Source organism: Monodelphis domestica, chromosome 7 (assembly GCF_027887165.1).
Source record: "Monodelphis domestica isolate mMonDom1 chromosome 7, mMonDom1.pri, whole genome shotgun sequence".
Lineage (NCBI taxonomy): Eukaryota > Metazoa > Chordata > Mammalia > Didelphimorphia > Didelphidae > Monodelphis > Monodelphis domestica.
Genome location: NC_077233.1, coordinates 232998173 through 233020300, shown reverse-complemented (window position 1 = coordinate 233020300; position 22128 = coordinate 232998173). Strand labels below are relative to the sequence as shown.

Here is a 22128-nt window from a genome sequence, read left to right as displayed (position 1 = left end):
GCATAGGCTATTTTTAACCCAGAATTAAAACGAGATGAAGTCTTCCTGTTGGATTCAGCCAATATTGATATTTGCTTTTATTCCAAAAAATTTACAGGGGCACTAGAATTCCCATAAAACTAACAGTCTCAAGCTCAACCTGCAGATAGCAATCTGACTTCTGGCTAACGTGATCATCAAAATGCCATCCAATAACATCAATATCAATATTGTAGGAGCCACAGTACTTTAATTCAACTCATAAAATGCCACATATTAAGTTTATTATTCAGATTTTCTTCCATTTCCAAAAGAAACAAAGGTTCAATTTATCCAAGATGCTCTCCACCACTTGCCTTTGCTATTAACACTTGCTATTTCCTTTAAATAGAACTACTACTTTCTGACTAGCAAATAGTGAAAAAGAAGCTTTGATTCAGCTCCAAAAAGAAAAGTCCACCAGGAAAGTGATTACCCAAACTCTAACTGGTCCGACTTTCCTCTCTGATGTGACTCCAGCTCAGCTCCTCGTGACTCCAGGAGCTACTGATCTCCTCCATAAAACCATTGCCTAAATGTGATGCCATAGGACATTGGACAGAGATGTAGAAGGGACCATAACTATTCTGGGGTTTTTTTACATTTCCTCGATCACGAACCTCTTGGGGAATCTAATGACAACTGTGGCTCCCTTCTCTGAAAAGTATTTTAAAATGTATAAAATGAAAGATAGGATCTTTAGCATCAAATAAGCACCTCCTGTCCCTAGTCAGGCACTGGACTAAGTGTTTAGGATGCAAAGAGAGATAAAAGACAGTGACTGCCCTCAAGGAACTAATGGTCCAGTGGTGGAGAGACATTATGCAAATGACCATGGGGAACCAAGATAAAAATGGGATAAAATTGGGGCTGGTCTCAGAGGGCACAAAGATGAGAGGACAAGGTAAGACTTCTTGCAGAAAGTGGGATTTTAGATGAAACTTGAAGGAAGTCAGAAAATGGAGATGAGGAGTGAAAGAGTTGCAGACATGAGAGGTGGTCAGTGAAAAAGCTCAGAGTGGAGAGACTTGTGTGTAAGGAAAAGCAAAGGGGGAAGCGTCATTGGAGTGAAAGGAATTTCTAGGAGACTAAAGCAAGACTAGAAAGAGGCGAGACAGAAAAAGAGAGGTTGAAAGGCAGAGAGAGAGAGAATGACAAAGGAAAGCAATTATATTGAAATATAGATATCAAAATAATAATTTTATTTTTTTATTTAAAACCCTTACCTTCTATCTTAGAAACAATACTGTGTATTGGCTCCAAGGCAGAAGAGTGGTAAGGGCTAGGAGATGGGGGTGAAGTGACTTGCCCAGGGTCACACAGCTGGGAAGTGTCTGAGGCCAGATTTGAACCTAAAAAATCATAATTTTTAAAATCTCACCAAGTCACAGATCCTAGGTTTAGAACTCCTGAATTCTAAGCTATGCCTCTCGTTTTACACAAGAAAACCAAGTCTCAGAGAGGTTTAGTGATTCACTCAAGGTCATACAAACAGCAAGAAGCAAAGCTAGATTTTGGACCTGGCCAATGCTTTTTAATAATGATGATGATGATGATGATAATGATAATAATGATAAACATTGGAGCAGATACCAAGCCTGGGGCTGGGAGGTCCTGAGTCTCAGATACTTCCTACCTGTGTGACCCTGGGCAAGTCACTTAACCCCATTTGCTTAGCCTTTACCACTCTTATGCCTTAGAACCAATACTTATTATTGATTCTGAGACAGAGGGTAAAGTTTTTTTAAAAATAAATGAAATTTAAATGGTGGTTAACACGTATATATTATAATATACACATGCCTCCATGTCAGGCACTGCGCTAAGTGCTTTACAATTATTACATCACTTGATCTTTGAAAGAGCCATGGAGGGTAGGGGTTGTTGTTATTATTATTCCCATTATATAGATCAACATGCTGAAGGAAAAAGAATGACTTGCCTGGAGTCACACAGCTAATAAAAAGTCTGAGGCTAATTTGAACTTAGATCTTCCTGACTCTGGGCATAATACTCTATCCATGCCAACTAGATTCTATATCAGTCAGTCAACAAGAATTTATTGAGTTTGACCTATGTGCCAGGCAATGTGCTATGTGTCAGAGATAGAAAGGCAAAAAAACTGTCCCTGCTCCCAAAAAGCTCGTCATCTTCCTCCATTGTCCCTCCTACCTGAGCTCTGGGTGCAGTGGGTGTGTAATTACTGTTGCCAAAGTAAAGCACAACTGAACTCCTTCCTCCCAGAAAGAAGAGCATCTTGTCCTTTGCTTGGCACAAAGAGCCCCAGCACAGCTCCACTTGGTCACTTACACTGGTGCCAACACAAGTTCAACACAAAGCCCAGGCAATGTAATGCTTGTAGAATGGGTCAGTCAATGGCCACACCTCCTGTTTAGGCAACAGGGCTATTTCTGTGCCTCTCTCAATGACTTAAAATCAATTTTAAAAGCTACAAGTTTTTAATCCTGGTCTAGCGTTCTCTTTCTACTTAATGTGAAGCCAGTCAGTCATTCTACGAGTCAGTCAAGAAGTACTTATTAAGTATCTACTGTGGCTCATGTCTAATATGGAAATGTTTTCATGACTTCCCATGTTTAATCGCTATCATTTTGCTTGCCTTCTCAATGGGTGGGGGAGAGGTAGGATAGAATGAAGGGAGGGAATTTGGAACTCAAATTTTTCAGAAAAGAATATTAAATTTTTTTCATGTAATCAGGAAATATTTAATGAAATAAAAATATTTTAAAAGCATACATGAAAAAAATGTCTACCATTACCAAACTCTCTCCTCTTCCTCCCCTCAATCCCACCACAGTTGGATGGAATAGACCCACACAATACCGTAAAACTTTGATGTTATCCTTAATCCACAGGCTATGAACTTGATTTAGAAAAGAAAAAAGAGATATGTTTTGATAACTGTATTTAAATGTAATTGGTTTTTTTTAATTCTGTGTATTTTATTTCAAACTTTGATGTTACTCTTTTTTTTAATATCTGTACCACCTTTATTGGTTATCCAAAGTCTTTGACTCAGTTCTGAACTCATGGCTTATTCAGGTGCTACAGTGTATAAAATGGATCCAAGAGATCATAGAGAGAAGCATAGAATATTTAACATTCATGTGTAAAACTGAGCCTTTGATGTTATTCTTAACCAAGGTATCTTAACCTAAGATCTATGAACTTGATTTAGAAAAATAACTGTACTTCATTATATTTGGTTTCTTTTTTATTCTGTGTATTTTATTTTATGCATTTAAAAATATTATTTTGGGGAAGGTGCACTAACCCATCAGCAGCTAGGACGTACAGTGGATAGAGTGCCAAGCCTGGAGTCAGGAAGTCTTATCTTCATGGGTTCAAATCTGGCCTCAGATATCTCCTAGCTGTGTTACTCTGGACAAGTCACTTAACCCTGTTTGCTTCAGTTTCCTCATCTGAAAAAGTTGCTGGAGAAGGAAATGACAAACCACTCCAGTATCTTTGCTAAGAAAACCCCAAATAAGGTCACAAAGAGTCTGACATGACTGAAAAAGAAGCCTTCGCCAGACTAACAGAGGGATCTAGGACACAAAGAAGGTTAAGAATCCTTGCCCTAAACTCACCATAATTTAAAAAGTTCAGACTTCAGAAAAAAAGAGAGTCAATTACAATCCCCAGTGTTTCAGATTAATACAAACCACTTATCCCTTCTAAGGTTATCTTCCATCTATTTCAAAAGATTGTAAACTCCTTAAAGCTGGAGACTGTCTCTTTTTGCTTATGGTGGTACTCCCAAGCTTATTTAGCACAGTGTCTGGCACACAGCAGTGGCTTAATTAATGTTTATTGACTGACAGAACTGATTGATTCTAAGTATCTTATGTGTATCCAATTATTTATCTATTATCTACTCTTTAGACTGGAGGAAGCTAGGTGGCACAGTGGACAAAGTGCCAGAGAGTGCCTAGAGAGCCTAGAGAGCCTAGAGCCAGGAAGACCTGAGTTCAAATGTGATTTAAATAATTTCCTGGCTATGTGACTGGGCAAGTCACTTAACCTCCAATTGCCTGACAAAAAAGGATCCATTGAAGAAGGAAATGGCAAGCCACTCCAGGATCCTTGCCAAGAAAACCCCATGGATAGCTATAGTCCATGGGATCATGAAGAGCTAGACAAGACTAAAGGACTAAACATCACTCTTTAGAATAGAAGCACATTGGGGCAACTAGGTAGCACAGTGGATAGAGTAAACCTGGAGCTGGGAGGAATTGGGTTCAAATTTGGCCTCAGACACTTTATAGCAGTTTGACTGGGAACAAATGACTTAACCTCAACTGCCTAGTTCTTACTACTCTTCTGTCTTAGAATTGATACAAAGATAGAAAGTAAGGGTTAAAAAAAAAGAATATAAGCTCTTTGAGGGCAGGAACTGATTTGCCCCTTTTTTGAATGCCCAGCCTTTAGCACAGTGCCTGGCATACCAAGTATAAACTTATTCAATGTTTATTGTGTGGATTGATTAGGCCCTTTTACAATGCAATAAATCACTGACTATACTCTGCTTCTTTGCTTTTCCTTTTAAATTTTGGAAGGTTCTGAGGACAAAGATCAGGTTCCTTCTCCCTACTCTGGTAATTTGGTAGTGTTTAGTAAAGAGCAGGTAATAAATAATGACTAAAAGTGATTAATGTAGTCAGCGGGAAACAACTACTTGGTGTGTAGCATTCATTTATGAGTGTATGTGTATGTGTATGTATGTCAAAGATAGAGACAGAGAGGCAGAGAGAGAGATGGGGAGAGAGATGGAGAGAGAGATAGAAGGAGAGAGAGATGGAGAGATAGAAAGAGAGAGATGGAGAGATAGATGGAAGGAGAAAGAGAGAGATGGAGAGATAGAGAGATGGAGAGTAATAGGAGAGAGAGAAAGAGAGAGATGGAGATATAGAAAGAGAGAGATGGAGAGAGATAGGAGAAAGAGAGATGGGAAGATAGATAGAAGGAGAAAGAGAGAGATGGAGAGATAGATAGAAGGAGAAAGAGAAAGATGGAGAGATAGAGAGATAGAAGGAGAGAGAGAGACACATGGAGAGATAGAAAGAGAGAGATGGTGAGAGAGAGAAAGAGAGAGATGGAGAGATAGATAGGAGAAAGAGAGAGACAAGAGAGAAAGAGAGAGATCCAATCTCACATTTAATCAGAGGAGATACAAATCTATTTATGGAAGGAGCCTCTAGAACCTTAATCCAGGAAGTTTGGTGGCATAGTAGATGAAGACTACACCTGGCATCAGGAAGACTTGAGTTCTAATCTAGTCTCAAACCCTTCCTAGCTATGTGATTGTGGGCAAGTCACTTGGCCTCAGTTACCTCATCTATAAAATGCGGATAATAGCCCCTACTTCCCAGGGTTGTCATAAGGCTCAAATGAGATGACATATGTAGCTCACTCTGTAAACCTGAAAATGCTAGCCATTATTATTCGCCTCCCTCCGCCCTTTAATAGCACCCACCATCAAATCTCTGCCCATGACTAGCCTGTCACGGAGAAGCATCTCCACACACTGTTTATAGAATCAGTAAACTTGGCAGATCTTTCCAGAGGAGTCGGAATAGAATGTCTTGTGGAGAGCAGTGAGAGGAGATGGGAGATGGCAGGTCCCTGGCCTCAATCACATTGATAGTTGGGTAATTAAGCCTCAATGGAGACATCCTATCTACAAGACAAGAACCTCCAGTCAGCTTGTCTCAAGGACCTAATGCCCCGCCAGGCAACGGACCCCCAGCAGCAGCGTGGGTGCTTCTTCAGTAGTTAGACATTTCTCGTGAGGAGGAGAGAGTGTCAGGGAATAATTCCCCAGGCAACAAGAACTAGATCATCCCTTTCCTCTCCACATTCTCTAAAGATGATTTTTTTAAAGGTAAAAGTAAATGCCATTTTTTAAGACCTGGTATTATCTCCATTCCTCCTCATAGATCACCTAGCCGACTTCCCTTCCAAGTCAAGAATCTTTTCCCCCCGGCTAGTAGAAGTCACCGACAGTTTTTCTTACCTGAGAACTGGGAACCAGAGCTTTCCACCAGTGTCCCCCCTTCACCAGGTCCACTTCACTTAAAGGCACGGAAACTTTTCCAATGACACAGTGACGGGAGAACTTATCAAAATCCACTATGGTTAGAAGCAAAGTTCTTCTTTGGGCTTCTAGAAATGGGATCTCGAAGGTGTAGCGCTCCTCAAACACGGGGTTCTGGGTCTTGCGTTTAACCCCTGTCTGCTTGGAATTCTTCTGGTCAGGCAAGAGGCAAATCTTCACGTAAGGGTTTGAATGAGCCATATCTTGTCGGGAGCCATCATAGGAGATGGGAGGTGGCAGGTCCCTGGCCTCAATCACCCTCACTGTTAGGTAATTATGCAGCAGATCATATTGAGTGCTGAAATGCAACATGCCCAGCTGGTATTTGGATAAAATCTCCTCATCTGTCAGCGAATCCATGTCGTCACTGTTAGAGTCAAGGGAGTACAGTCTGGGCTCAAACTTTCTGAAATAGTCATCAGGGGTATAGGTCCTTCTGAGCACTGAGGGCTGGATGATTTCCTTCTTGGCTCCAATAATCCCAAACTCAATGGGTTTAATATCAATTAGAGGAGAACTGGGCCGTCTGGACTCAAGACCTAAACAGCAGAGACATAGAACATGGGTGATAATCACTTTCCAAATGACACAGGGTTCTTTTATATCTACAGTTATCCTTTCCGCATCTCATCGTGGGCCGGCATAAGAAATTCAATGGGAATTTGGGGGGAGTTCTGCAGAGACAGTACATGAAGGCCAACAGATGACACAGAAAAAGTTTAGGAATTCAGAAATGCATACTTAATATAAAATTTAAATATAGTGTTGTAACACATTCTAAAAGAAAAAAATCAGATTTCTTTGGAACAAAGGAGGGCCAAAAAATTTTATACATTTTTCCCAAATCATGGGGGTGCTCTGCTCCTAACCCCTTTTATGTGTAAGGGATAACTATAATTAATTTCACAAGTGCATCAATAAACATTTATTAACTGCCTACTATGTGCCAGAAACTGTGATAAGGAAGTGACATGATATAATTAACAGTTGAAACTTCAAAGGTATGGGTTCCCAATTCTGAATCTCCATCATTAGCTGTGTGACATCTCAATTCCCTCTACCTCAATTTCCTTATTTGTAAAGGGAAGGGATTAGAAGCATGGTAGTCAGAGAACTAAGGTTCATACATTGGTTCTGCAATGTTGAACAATGGGTCAAGTAATGTCGGGCCTCATTTTCATCATTTGTGAAATGAAGGGGCTGAACTCTGAGGTCTCTTCCCAACCTTTATATAGATCCCAGCGCCCTGTGATCTGTAACATGGGGACTGGATTCAGAGTTGTCAAACTTGAGAGCCCCAGAGCGCAACCACCTACAAAACTTCCTAGAGCAACCAGAATGAAATTAAAATGTAATTGGGAAATGTTTTTAAAATAAATTAAAAAACAACATAGATAATATTCATTTGTGATTTTCTAAGTCAATAAGCTAGCAAAGATCAATTTCTATTTGAGTTTGACACTACTTGATTAAGATAGTCTCTAAAGTCTCTTTTAGCTCTTTGAATTTAAGTGTTCAGGACAAGCCACTGAATGTTGGAACTCTAACGGACTTCTAAGGGATTTCCCTTAACTCTGGTATGATCCCTCTAAAGTTGTTATTGTTTAGTCATTTTTCAGTTGAGTCTAACTCTTTATGAATCCATTTGGGTTTTTCCTGGCAAAGATACTGGAGTAGTTTGTCATTTCCTTCTCCAGCTCATTTTAGGAATGAGGAAATTGAGGGAAACAGGAACAAGTGACTTGCCCAGGATCGCACAGCTAGTAAATGTCTGAGATAGAATCTGAACTCAGATCTTCCTGACTTTAGGCCTGGCACTCTATCTATTACACCACCTAGCTGTACCCCCCTCCTAAGATGATCTTTCTCATTTATATATATATGCATATATATATATATATATACAGAGAAAGAGAGAGAGAGAGAGAGAGAGAGAGAGAGAGAGAGAGAGAGAGAGAGAGAGAGAGAGAGAGAGAGAGGAGAGAGAGAGAGAGAGAGAGAGACTGCTTTTTCCCTTCCTTTTCCTCCCCAGAATTTAGCCCAGGGCTTGGCTAAGCATATTAGCTACTTAATAAATGCTAGCTGACTTGATTTGTTGACTTGACCATAGGGATCATTTAATCCTAACCACTTGTTTAAACAGATGAAGAAAATAAATTCTGGAAAGAGTAAGTTGCCTTTGATTTTCTTCTTTTCTTTCTCCAAAAAAATCTATCATCAGGAAAATATCTAAAAAATGTTTTTACCTCAAAGTATGAATAAATCAATATGTGATTCTTTTTGCCTTACCTTCCAGTGGGAAAAAAAATGGGCCTTTACTCTTAAAAGAACAAGTCTCCGGAAGTCTTGGGAAAAGGGATGAGGGATATTTGGTCCCTACCACCTACTTCCTGAAGTCATATCACATGACCCACAGCCCATGTTGTCCTTATTTAGTACCATCTAGGTATCTATGAGATGGGAAAACCATGAGAGAAGGATAGATATAGTGGAAAGATCAAAGAACATGTGTTCAAATTACTATTTCCAATTTCAACAAACAGTAACAAATGTAACCAAGGGTGTCAGAGAACTATCCTGAATCTCGGTTTCCTCATCTGAAAATGGGATTAATAGTTGTTGTGCTTAGCTGCCTCAAGAAGTTGTTGGGGAGAAAACTATTTGGTAAACCTTAAAGTGCTCTATAAATGAGAGCTGTCATTATTTCTATTGATAATGACAGTAATAAATCAATTTGGAGAACTTAATTAAACAACTGATCAATTCAGTGGAGTAAAAGAAAAAGTTGAACAAATTCACTGGATTTAGAATTGTATGGGGTTGTTTATTAACACAACCCTCCCCTTCCTTTTTTTTCATACAAATCAATTTAGTCCCAGAGAGGGAGGGATCAAGGGGCGGAGGGAGGGAAGGAAGGAAGGAAGGAAGGAAGGAAGGAAGGAAGGAAGGAAGGAAGGAAGGAAGGAAGGGAAAGAGAAAATAAATAAAAGAATAAAGGAGAGAGAGAAGGAGGAACAGAAGAAGGAAGGAAAGAAGAAAGGAAACAAGCATTTATTAAGCACTTACTATGTGCCAAGTACTGTGCTAAGCCCTTTACAAATATTATCTTATTTGATCCTCACAACAACCCTGGGAGGTAGATGCTAGTTTTATACTCATTTTATAGACCGAAAGAGGTCAAATGACTTGTCCAGAGCCACACAGCTAGGAAGTGTCTGAAGTCAAATTTGAACTTGGCTCTCCCTGACTCCAGATCTAGAGTCCTAGCCACTGTGCCTGTCTCTGGAAAAATGGCTTGCCTAAAGTCACACAGCTAGGCAGAGCCACAGACTAAAACCAATCAATTGTGTAGACATAGCTTTAGCTGCTATAAACAAACAAAAATCCACTCTACTTTTAATCAGCTCTATTTCCCTAAATTTAAAGCTACCTTGCTCCTGTCCTATCTCTCCCAGTCCTTCCTCCAGCAACTCTGCCCTTTTTTTTTCTTTCTTTGGGAATACTGATGTTCCTGAGAGAAACTGCTCTTTCCATTCTCCTGGCAGTGCATTTAATGAGATTTTAAATCAATTTACTTTGGATTTGTCTACAAGCTACAAAGACAGGGGTTCCTCGAGCTTTAATTTGCACAGAAGGTCATTGCTAGAAGCTTACTTGAAATCCTCCGGGTAAGGCTGTACGCAGACTTCGATGTATCTGAAGACGACCGTCTTCGATCTGGAGAATCATCCTGTGGGGTTGGAGGAGCTTCACTGGCAGTGTGGTCTGAGTCCCCATTCTTATCTTCATTCCGGTTGCTCATCCTAATGAAGGGGAAGAAACTTTAGGAGTAGACTGAGAGAAATGGGTTAGGTCCTCCAGGAACTACTATTTTAGTTTGTGACTTCAGAAATGACAACATGGAGATATGCATTGTTGTGAAAAGAAAATACGAGCTGCTCTCTTTTCTTTAGAATTATAATTTTTTTTTAGTTAGCATCATTTAGATTAGTAAATGGAAGAATTTTACAAAAGATTTTCTCCACCAAATTAACAATGGTTAGGACGAACAACTCAATTGCGTGACCCTGGGCAAGTCACTTAACCCCCACTGCCTAGCCCTTACCACTCTTCTGTCTTGGAACCAATATCTAAAACAGAGGTAAGTAAAGAAGTTAAAACAAAAAAAAGAACTGCTTAAAAAGCTCAGAAGAGGGACACACAGGGTTGGAACTGCACCATTTTTAACTTCTCTTCAAACCTCCTAAGGGCCAGAGAAAGTCTAGGAAAAGCAGACAGGGGGACTATCTGCCATGTGGCCAACCTGCAAATATTCTCTCTTCTCCCTGCCCTGGTTTTTCTGGGTTTTCCCTGGACTTTGGGAGGTTTTCAGAGAAGAAAAACCAATATGGAATCTACCCACAGATGCTACTTTTCCCTTACACTGGGAATAGTACAGGATTTGTCATCCTGGCTCAAATACTTATTAACCATATAATCATGGCAAGTCATTTAGCCACTTTGAGCCTCAGTTTCCCCATTTTAAAGTGAAGGTAAACCTACATTGGCTCTATGACAAGGTTATGGGGGGGGAAATGCTTAGCAAATTTTCGATGGCTAAACATGAACCAGGATTTTATCCAGCAGCCATTAGATTCTGCCTATCCTTATCAGAATCCTGTATTTCTAACCTGTAAGAGACTATCCTTTTCATCAAAGACCAGCTTTCTCCATCCTTAATTTTCATTATAATATATAATTTAATTTTAACTGTAATAAAGGAAAGTGCTTTGCAAACCTTAAATGGATAAACATGAACCAGGATTTCATTCAGCAGACATTAGATTCTGCTCATCTCCACCTAGAATTCTGTATTTCTAACCTGTAAGAGCCTATTCTTTCATCCAAGACCAGCTTTCTCCTTAATTTTCATTGTAATATAGAATTTAATTTTAACTGTAATAAAATACATACTTATAATAATGTATACATGTTGACGTCTCTAGAAAAATGTATGTTCTTTGAGGATAGAGACAGCTTTATTTGTGAGTTTTTTCCCTGGTGCCTAGAACAGTCCCTGAGAGTAGGTGCTTAATAAATGCTTGCTGAACTACATGGAGCTTCATAAATGCATATTGACTTACTAATTGAATGTCATGAAGCCTTCACTAATTCCCCCAATGGGATACAATCTCTTACTCCTCTGAACCATCCCAGCTTTGAACATAAGTTGTCTTGTATTATAATTGTCCAGGACAGCTAGGTGGTACAATGGATAGAGTGCCAGCTCTGGGGTCAGGAAGACCAGAATTCAAATGTTGCCTCAGGCACTCATGAGTTGCATGATCCTGGACAAGTCATTTAATCTTATTTGCCTCAGATCCTCCTCCATAAAATGAATTGGAGAAGGAAATGGCAAACCACTCCAGTATCTCTGCCAAGAACCCAAATGGGGTCACAAAGAGTTGAACATGACTGAACAACAACAGTCACTGGTCTTATTCCTTCTCCTGGGCTCTGAGCTCCTAAAGGCAGGGACCACGTCTTCTCTTAAATCATAAAGCTGGAAGGGACCTTAATTGTTCTCAAGTCCAACCCCTGCATTTTACAGATAAGGAAACTGAGGTTAGAGAGATTAAGCCAGGCCACTGTTTGAGAGGGTCAGAGGCAGGATCAGGGTCCAGGTCTTCCTTGATCCAAGTTCAGCCCTCCATCCCACCACAAGGGAGAGCCTTATTCATTCACGTATTTGCCAGAGGGCCCAACAAAGGGCTTTGCCCATTAGATGTGCCATTAACATTTGCTGAATATGAAATATAAATAAATGAAGCGGCAGTCTTTCCTGAGATGGGAGAGGTTCACCATATGTCTTAAGCATGTGACACAAGCTGTGTGTTCGGTTCACATGCGTGTGTTACTCCCCCACATGCCACGTACAGAATGGCATCTTGTACCTATTGCTGTCATCAGAATTCCCCAAAAGTTGCTGCAGGGCAGGCTTCCTGAGCTCAGCACAGACACCGCATGAGAAACCTCTAGACTTGACATTTCCACTCCCTGCCTGTTTAAAGACATACAGCTGCCTACTCAGTAAATAAATCTGGGGATGCACAAACTAGAACATCATTTTCAAACAACTCCTACCTTTCCAGGAGCATTTTTGGAAAATCATCACACATTTAAGGGGCAGCTAGGTGGCTCAGGGGATAGAGAGCCAGGCTTGGAAATATGAGGTCCTGGCTTCAAATTTGGTCTCAGACACTTCTTAACTGTGTGACCCTGGTCAAGTCATTTAACTCCCATTACCTAGCCCGTATGTCTTGGAATCAATACCAATTCTAAGACAGGAAGTAAGAGTTTAAAAAAAATGGTCATCACACATTTAGTTGAGCCCCCAAAATACATTGTGTTAACCATTGTTGAGAAGGTATCCAAGTCTGATCCTATCCTGCCCAAGCATTTCCCCATGTTTTATCATGGTTAAACTATGGGCTATCCCATTTGATTTGTTTGTTAAGGAGAGAACAAGAGAATTTTCCAGGCCAGGAAAGGTCCAGAGTAAAGTCAACAAACATTTATTAAGCAATGAAAGTCAAGAACAGTTCTTGCCTTCAAGGGACTTATATCTTATATCCTATGCTGTCCTGTCCTATACTATCCTATGCTATCTTTCCTTCCCTTCCCTTTCCTCCCTTTCCTTCCTTTCCCTTCCCTTCCTTTCCCTTCCCTTCCCTTCCCTTCCCTTCCCTTTTTTTCCTTCCCTTTCCTTCCCTTTCTTTTCCTTCCCTTCCCTTCCCCCTTTCTTTTCCTTCCCTTCCCTTCCTTTTGTTTTCCTTCCCTTCCCTCCCTTCTCTTCTCTTCCCTTTCCTTCCCTTCCCTTTCCTTTCCTTCCCTTCCCTTTCTTTTCCTTCCCTTCCCTTTCCCCTTACCTTCCATTCTAGTAATAACTCTAAAACAGAAAGGCAAGGGCTGGGCAAATAGGATTAAGTGACTTGCCCAGAGTCACCTAGCTGTGCAGTGTAGGAGGATAGATGTGAACCTAGGACTTCCTGGCTCCAGGTCTGGCTCTATCCACTCTTCCACCTAGCTGGAGCTTACATGCTAGTAGGGGTGAGGATAACACATAAATAACAGTAAACACAAGATTTCTATAAAGTAGATGAAAAGTCATCTCAGAAGAGAAGGCATTAGCAGCTGGGGAACGAGGAAAGACCTCTTGCAAAAGGTTGGATTGCTGTTGCCTTGAAGATGACATTTATAAAAGGTTCAGTACTGTGCCTAGCACGTGGGTGCTTAATAAATATTGGGGGGGGGCAGGAGGAGCCAGGAGGTGGGGGTGAGGAAGAGGAGCCAGAAGGTCTCATCTGCATAAAAAAGCAAAGCAGACAGACAGATGTTTCTTTATTCTGTGACCTGTCCTGGCCTCAGCTCAACTCTACCAGAATCTAAGAGGCACAAGTCACAAGACAAGGTCTTTGAAGCATTCAGCATCTGGATTTTTGTCAGATTTTTGTTTTTCAACAGTAAGACTTGCTATGTGTACATTCAATCTCTGTCTGTGGGCCAGATATCTTTCTGCTTTTACCTCCAAGATTCCATTTGGCTGTCTACAACAGGATCAGGAAAGGAAGGAAGGAATGTGTCTGTGTTGGGGCTCCCAAAATACAAAGAACTGGGAAGTTTTCATCGTGGGCGCATAAAATGCTAGTCTCAATTGCCCACAGAAGCATTAAACATTTAAACATTGCCCTTGGTACAATGAGTGTTTATAGAAACCATAGTGGGCTCCTAGGATGACCCACCTCAGAACCAGGAAGACCCATTTTGGACACATTCCAGCCCCACAGCTAGGTAGCACAGTGGATAGATAGAGCACTGAGAGTGAAATCAGGAAGACTCACCTTCCTGAGATCAAATCCAGTCTCAGAAATTTATTGGTTTTGTGACTCAAGGCAAGTCACTTAAATTTATTTGCCTCAGTTTCCTCATCTGTCAAATGAGCTGGAGAGAGGTCAGGAAGAGTCAGACACAATTGAAATAACCTGGAAAAAAGCCAGGGCAAGTCACTTTAACTCTCAATGCTCAAAGCAACTCTTTCAAGCTATAAGTTACAGAGGCAGTGGCAACCCCTATTAGAAAAGAGGGTTCCTTTACCAGAGTTCCCAATGCTACCAGAACCAGAGGTCTAATTCTTATTCCTACAATGGGCTACAAACCTCCAGGAACCAGCACTTAATTAGTGGACATAACACCTTCACTCTCTGCCTCAGGGTTATTGGAAAAGAAAATACTTTGTAAACCATAAAGCATTATATAAATGTGTTTTATTGTTGATTACTTTCTAAAGAGACAATAATAATAGCTGGCATTTACATAGTGCTTTTTTGTTGTTTACAAAACATTTTACATTCATCATCTCATTGGAACCTCCAAATGTCCCCACTAGGTAGGTGGTAGTAGTATTATTACTTCTGTTTTCCAGATGAGGAAATCAAAATTCAGAATGGTTTAAATGATCACTAATAAGCATCCAATGTCTTCCTGCTTTCAAGACCAGTAATCTGTTCTATGCCATGATGGCTCTCATTTGCCTAATGAAGGTATTCCTACCCTTCCTCCTTAACCTGGAGGTTGGTAGAGTCAAAGAGTGCCTATATGACCTCTGCAGTCTTTCTACCTGCCCACCCTAGCCCTCTGACCACATTCCTAGTCTGTGGATAGACATGTGGATCAGAAAATTCAAAACCACTTTCCAAAAATATCTGAGTGGCTGACAGATGGAGGAGATGTTGTATGCAGGCGCAGGAGGGGAATGAATTGGAAATAAAATGAAAGACGCTAAAGAGACCATAAACAGCGTTGGAGGATAGGTTTCAGGCTGGAGGTGCTTGTCTCTGTCACCCTATTTTTGATGCAGTTAGAGCTTGGGCTGGAGAAAATGTGAGCATCCCAGAAGCTACCTATGGTGGTAACCTGGGTAAGTAGTATTAAGACTATAAACTCATCACAGAATATGAATGTTTGCAATCCACCTTTGCTGCTTGGAACTCACTTGACCAAAAATTCCTCTACTTTGAACATTAAAATCCCAAAAGTCCATGTCTCTAGGGACCTAAAATGAGCTGAGGATCACAGACCGAGAGCTAGAACGAACCTCAGAAGTCAGCTAGTCCAACTCCCATCCTAATTTACAAATGAGGAAATTGAGGCACCGAGCGTTTAAGGGAGTTCCCTAAAGTCATTCAGGGTAGAAGACAGAATCTAAACCTAGATCCCCTACTCCAAAGTCAATGCTGTTAACACTTACATTACCTTAGAGACTCAGTCTCACCAACATGCCAAATACCAGGAAAGGTAGACTATAAGCTAACATGAGCATCACAACAAAGATTTTCATTAGCCTCCTAAACTCCAATTATTCTTCCTTTTGTGGACCTCTGACCCCTATCAGGCAAAGAAGAACATATCCCAGGGACTATTTCCAATAATGCTTAAAATTACACACACACACACATACACACACACACACACACACACACACACACACAGATATTAAACACAAACCATGCACTACACCATGGTACCAGAGGAAGCCAGGGCAACTTCACTTACAACCAGGGTGGAGTCTGGGCAGGGAAAGGTCCCAAGATTTCAACTTCATCTTCACTTGACTGGCAGCAGCTACACTCATAACATTTTTGACAGCAGTGACGACAGGTCCATCTACACAGCAGCAGATCAGAGATTCTAGAAAGAAAGCCCTGAGGCCATGTGGGAGGGGATGAGGTAGTGGGAATGAGGGGGGGGAGGGGAGGAGATAAGGGAAAAAAACCCACAAATATTACCACCAGTCAATCACTGATGTCGATCACTGATGAGAAATAATGACATTCAGGAGGTCTGTCCCTGTTACCAACAAACACTTAGAACAAAATGTTTTCCCATTTCTATTTACCAACTGCAGGCAGCATGACAGCAAACAGAATCTTACTGAAGCCATTGAGAGAGAGAGAGTGAGAGAGAGAGAGAGGCAGAAAGAGAGAGAGAGAGACAGGAGAGAGAGAGACAGAGAGAGTCAGAGACAGAGAGACAGAGACAGAGAGACAGACAGAGAGAGGAGACAGAGACAAACAGAGAGAGAGAGAGAGAGAGAGAGAGAGAGAGAGAGAGAGAGAGAGAGAGAGAGAGAGAGAGAGAGAGAGAGATTTACAGGTATTTTCTTTTGTAGTTTATTTGATTGCCTTCTTTGATGTGTGGGTGGTTTACACAACATTGTGGGAAATAGACAATATGTTCCTGAAGCTAAATGCATATTATTTCATCTTTTAAAAAGCAACAATTATTCCAGTGGCATGACAGCAAATAAGAAAAAAGAATATCAGCTGGCAAGGGTTGGAGAAGAACCCCTTCATGGAAACTATTTGCTCTGGATGGGGTCCTCTCCCACAAGCTGCTTTTTATAAAAGCATCCCTAATTGCGTAGTTATCAATGTCTGACTCTTTAATGCTCTCTCTACCTAGTATACTAGATAAGGCTCCCAAATGCAAGACAACCCCTTCTTGATTAGAAACCAGACAGAATGAATCATCCAATTAACTCACCTCATTTAATGGCTCCAACTGTCCTTTTAGGTATCCAGTATGAAGCAAGGGATGGGGGGAGGAGGGGAGAAAATAAAACAGACAAGACCAGTTTAGCAATGCTCAGATAACTCAAAAATCCCCACACCTTTCTACTTACCATCTCGGGGGACAGAATGGAACTTCCTAACAAGGGTTTGCTATATCCAGGGCTGCTGCTCCCCTCATGACAAACCACATCTAATAAATAAATGGGAAACTTTAGCCTTTCAATTGGATTTGCACCGTATGGTGTATGAATCAGAGCGGGTGGATAGATAGTTGAGCTATCCAATGCAGCCACACTTTGGGGAAAATAGCAAACCTTCCTATACAGAAATATCCAAGAAGCCAACCAAAATGTATCATTAGATCACGTAGCAGGCAAACACATCCTGGAGGCCATTTGGTCCCCCCCATCCTCCCAGAGGCCTAAGCTTCCAACTTTGGCTCCTAATCTTTCTGATACTCTCACGAAAGGAAAAAATAAAAAAAAAAGGAAGCCAGCATCTGTGGAGATCAAACTCATGCTATATTTTTCCTTCCTCTCCACCATGCTCTGCCTGAGACACGCCTAAAACAACACCCCTCAACCTCTTCTTCCCCCATCCTGTTGGCTCCTGAGTCCATTAGATAGGGAAGGAAATAAGCAGCAGAATGGGGATGCTTAATGGGGTCAAGTTTGGCAGGAAGGGCAAGAGTGAATAAGACCTGTAACAGGCCAGAGCCAGTACAGCTTGGCTACTAAGCTGGACATTGAGTTCATGAAAGCTCTTTAGAAGGCCAAACCACATCTGAAGCAGGATGGCAGAATAGAAAGGGACAGCATCAAAATCCATGCATTCAGATCCTGCCTCTAAAACCTGCTCCCTGAATGACTCTGGCCAAGTCACTTCCTTTCTTTGGTCTCAGTTTTATTCCTCCATAAAACAAAGGGGCTACCTGACCTCAAAGGGACCTTTCAATTTAGATATATGAACATAAACAGAAATAGGATTCTGAGGAAGTCTTAGCAGACATCTCTCTGGTTAAGAGATGGGCAGCAGGGACAGACCTGCTGAACATCATTATTTCTCCTCAGTAATTGATTGACTTGTGGTAATATTAGTATGTGTGTGGGGGCTGGGAAAGGGGTTCTGCCTGTCTCTCAGAAATGAGGGAAAGGCTGGGGAATATTTATAAGAGAATACTTCCTATAAGCCTCATGAGGTTCCTGTGAGGATCAAATGAGATAATATATATATGAAAGCACTCTGAAGAGCTAAGGATCTATACAAGAAGTAAATTATCATGTCCTCTCTTTATTTTTAGCCCTCCAGGAAAGATTTCCCTACTGATACTATCATCTTCAGGGAGATAATGAGACAGAAAGACATATAGAAACCTACAGGAATACACATCTGTGAATAGAAGTTTGGTTTCCCAAATTGTTTACAATGAAACACTTTCCTCCACCATGTATCCTAGGCTTAAAATGGATATTTTTCTATCAGGGAAGGCAAAGATGGTGAATGAAATATATGAGAAGTTCCAGCCAATTTTCAACTATATGAACTGTGAGTTTCTCTCAGAAGAACCCACAGTTCATAGTGATGTGATTCAAGAAAGAAGGTTCCTTGAAAGCTAGAAAATGCTGCCTGAGGAGTGGTCTGGAACCTATGAAAAAGAAAGCAGATAAAGAATGTTCTGAAGGAAAGCTGGACATTTTAAAAGGAAAAGCAGCAGCCAGGGGCCCTCTGAATATAAACATGCTTAAGAAATGCTTGTGGATGTTAATGAAAATAACAGAGATGAGGAAATAGAATTGAAAAGAGACCAGAGACTGTAAATGTGAAGGAGGGAAAGAAAGGAGACTGAGCACAGATATGAAATCTGTGAAATGAAGTCAAATGTCAAAAACAGTACTTAGGCAGGAAAAATCTAGGAGATGATAAAAGTTGAACTCCAACAGGAGTGTGGCTAGGAAAAGGAGAACTAGACAGAGAACAATCTACATGGATGTGAAGATTTTATGTGAATTTTTAAATTCCAAAATTAAAAATTATGTAGAAAAGAGAGCATTTGACTAGGTATCAAGAAAACTTAAGAATTTCACTTCCAAATAACTGACTCTGTGTGACCTTGGGAAAGTTGATTACCCTCTCTGGGACTGTTGCCTCTACTGTAGTTCTGCACTGTAACATCCTATAGTTCTCTCTGCATTGTCAGAATGCCAGAAAGCTTTAGGGACCTTCATGACCTTGGGGCTTCCCCAGGAGCTGCAATTCGGCTGTGTCAGGGGATAAAGGCTCCTGAACCAAGCCGAGGTCCTTTAAAAGGCCCGATTTGAACGGATCTCAGTCAAAGGCTATCTTCTGCCAGATCTAGCCTTCTTACCTTCCCTAAGCTCCTTTCTTAAAGACTTCCCTCATAGTTCTCTCCTGGATTACTACTACTGAATGCACCGTCCTTCCTTACTACCCTACATCTCACGCCCAAACATCCAATCATTTTCGTCCCTCCAGCCCTCCTTCTTTAGCAGTCAAACCTAAGGGGAAAGGAGATGTCCTTGTCCCTCTAGCTCAAACAGCTGCAACAGCCTCGGCTCTGGCGGCCAATTAGCCTGTGCCGTAACCACGGTAACGGCAGCCGGCGGACCCGCCGGCCTGCCCCGGGCCGCTCGCCTTAGGGCCCCACCCCTTCCTCCCTTTCCCCGCCTCATATGTGGGCTCCGATTGCGGCCTCGGGAAAAGGATACCCCTGCCCCGCTGCTCCACAGCTGGAGCACAGAACTAGCAGTTGCTCCCACTACTAGAGGTTGGAGAGGCACGGCCGATCCACGAGTGGTCTGCGGGTGCCAGGAGCTTCCCTGCCCCGCCCATATCGTACCACGCCCCACCTCAGGCCAGTCTCACCCAGCCTGGACAAACCCACAGTCTCCTTGCAGTAACCAGGGCCTCTCACCCTGAATTACCCTTCTCACTCTTACATTATTCCGCATCCCCCCCTCCACCCAGTCCTGCGCTCCCACTGCCCTTGGCCATCTGCTTTGCCCCAGCCCCAAAAGCTACTGTTGGTCTCAACCACAGTGCTCCAGGGTAGCTCAGCAGCCCGCGCAAACAGGTTGCCTTTTTGCAACCTTTTATCTCCAAACTGCCACCGTCTCGTCCTCTGTCCCTCCTCCCCCGTTCTTTTGGCAAGTTTTTTTTTGCGCGTGGGACTGAGCGCCAGCCTTACAGCAGACGGAGGAACCCAGCGGGGCGCAGCTGGCCAGCTCCGGGCTAGCAGTCCTGGTTCTCCCCGCGTCCTCTCCATGCTTCTTCCGCTGCTGCCCGAGCCATCTCCACCCCAGCCCCGGCCCGGACACGTCCCTCCTTGCCACAACCCTACCTGTATGTACGCCATTTTCACTCGCTCTCACTCCAGTCCGGGCATGGCGCTGCTACATCCACTTTGCCCTCGACAACAAGGGAGGGGAAGAAAGGAAAAGGGGGAGGAAAAAAACCAACCCAATCGCCCCAGACGTGACTTGCTTGGCTGATCAGTGGCGCCCATGCCCTCCGCTCAGCTGGCCGCCCCGTCTCTTCCTCTTCATGGTCCTGCCGCTAGGTTCTCGGACCTGGGTGGGCGCCTTAGAGGCGGAGAGAGCGCCAAAGGAGGGGGACCGCCTGACCTGCGCCCCAGCAGCACCCTACTCCCTCCTCTCTTCCCCCCGCCCCCCAGGCGCTTCTGCCTTCTTCCTTTCCCGGCGCTTTGGTCTCCGCCGCCAGCGGCGCCAGGAGCATTAGGCGCCTTCTAGCCTCTAGCTCCCGCCTCACACCAGCTCCGCGATGCTCTTAGCCAGCCATGCAGAGGCCCCAGAGATTGGGCCACACCGCTGGCACCTGGGCAGCCCAGGACAGCGCTGGTGTGAACAAGGACCCAAGCGCAAAGATCCGAAGGCGCTCTCATCTGAAGGCACAAGGAGCAGAGCTTCGGCGTGGGGATATTGAACCGGGAACATGGAGGGAATGGGCCCAGGGGGGAGGGGTGCGGGTGGGGGGGGAGATGTCGAATGGAGGGTGGTGATGCAAAGGGATGGTTTGATCTGTCCTAGGAGCCTGCACCTGTCGCAGGGCGGAACAGAAACCCAGGAGCGAAGTTGCTGCCTAGGATTGTGACCCTAAAATGATGAATTTGCCTAGTCCCCCTTTCCCTGACCTAGGAGATAAAAAGATTGGTCTCCTCTATATCCATCTGACACCTCTTAAGAGTCTCGAGGACCCAAAAGCGCTGACATAGGGTCTCTGAGGCGTTAATAGGCTAGGTGGTATGGAGGATACACAGAGAGGAGAGGAGTACATTAGCAAGCCTCAGGTCAGGATTGAAGGGAGGGACCAAATAGCAGAAGAGAAAAGGAAAGAGTGGGGGCCACGCGAGGGCCCCAAAGTGAATGGCGCTCCCCAAGTCCCAAAGAGTTTGTGTGCCCAGGGCGCAACAAGTTGGGCGCAAAGACGTACCACAGCGCCACCAAGCGGGCGCAATGCGACACAGCTTTCTTAAAGAAATGTCCCACCCTTCAGCCTCAGCCACCAGACTGTGAGGGAGTTGAGGTTCCTGAGTAGCCTGGGCCGGATGTGCCTCAAGGGAGCTATAGGCAGTATGGGAAAGGATGAAGGCGAGGGCTAGGAGAGATGAGTCAAGATGCAATGCAGAAGCTGACCACAAGCAGAAGTTGTGACAAAAGTCCGGGAGTGTCTAGCGTGGCACTTGTGGTCCTCCCAGACGTGGGTATACATGTATTATATACCCACATATATTTTTTACATATAATATATATACATACTTTTATTTTATATATACCTACATACCTTTATATATAACATATACACACCTATACATTTCACATATAATATACACACATCTAAGTATTAAATAGACACACATACATTTATATATGTAACATGCACATGTATCTTTATATATTATGTATGTAATATATACACATATCTTTCTATAGAGTATATATTAATACATCTTTATATATTTATATATACATATATCTTTATTATATAGTCATAGATATCTTTATTCTATATACACATATCTTTATTATATATTCATAGATAGCTTTATATATTCTATATACATATATCTTTATTATATAGTCATATATATCTTTATATATTCTATATACATATATCTTTATTATATATTCATATATCTCTATATTCTATACATATATCTTTGATATATATTCATATATCTATATATTATACACATATATATTTATTATATTTATTATATATATCTTATATCATATCATATAAGATATCATATATCTTTATATATTATATACATATATATACATATATACATGTATATATTATATACATATATCTATACATATATTATATACATATATCTATTATATATCT

General features: G+C 42.1%; 1 protein-coding gene across 2 annotated transcripts in view; it reads right to left on the bottom strand.

The window, feature by feature from the left end:
• The window catches only part of SYT17 (synaptotagmin 17), an 83763-nt gene extending 63061 nt beyond the window's left edge, over positions 1-20702 (bottom strand). The window contains exons 1-5 of one of the 2 annotated variants that reach the window (XM_056806578.1): positions 20102-20702; positions 16715-16732; positions 15725-15873; positions 9788-9936; positions 6053-6672 (exon numbers count right to left, since the gene is read on the bottom strand). In XM_056806578.1, coding sequence (XP_056662556.1) covers positions 6053-6672; positions 9788-9936; positions 15725-15873; positions 16715-16732; positions 20102-20116 — 951 coding nt within the window. In that variant the 5' untranslated portion in view covers positions 20117-20702. Of the gene's footprint in view, positions 1-6052; positions 6673-9787; positions 9937-15724; positions 15874-16714; positions 16738-20101 lie in introns of both variants that reach the window. The other variant, XM_056806579.1, reaches the window with a different exon arrangement.
• Between the last annotated feature and the right edge of the window lie 1426 nt (positions 20703-22128).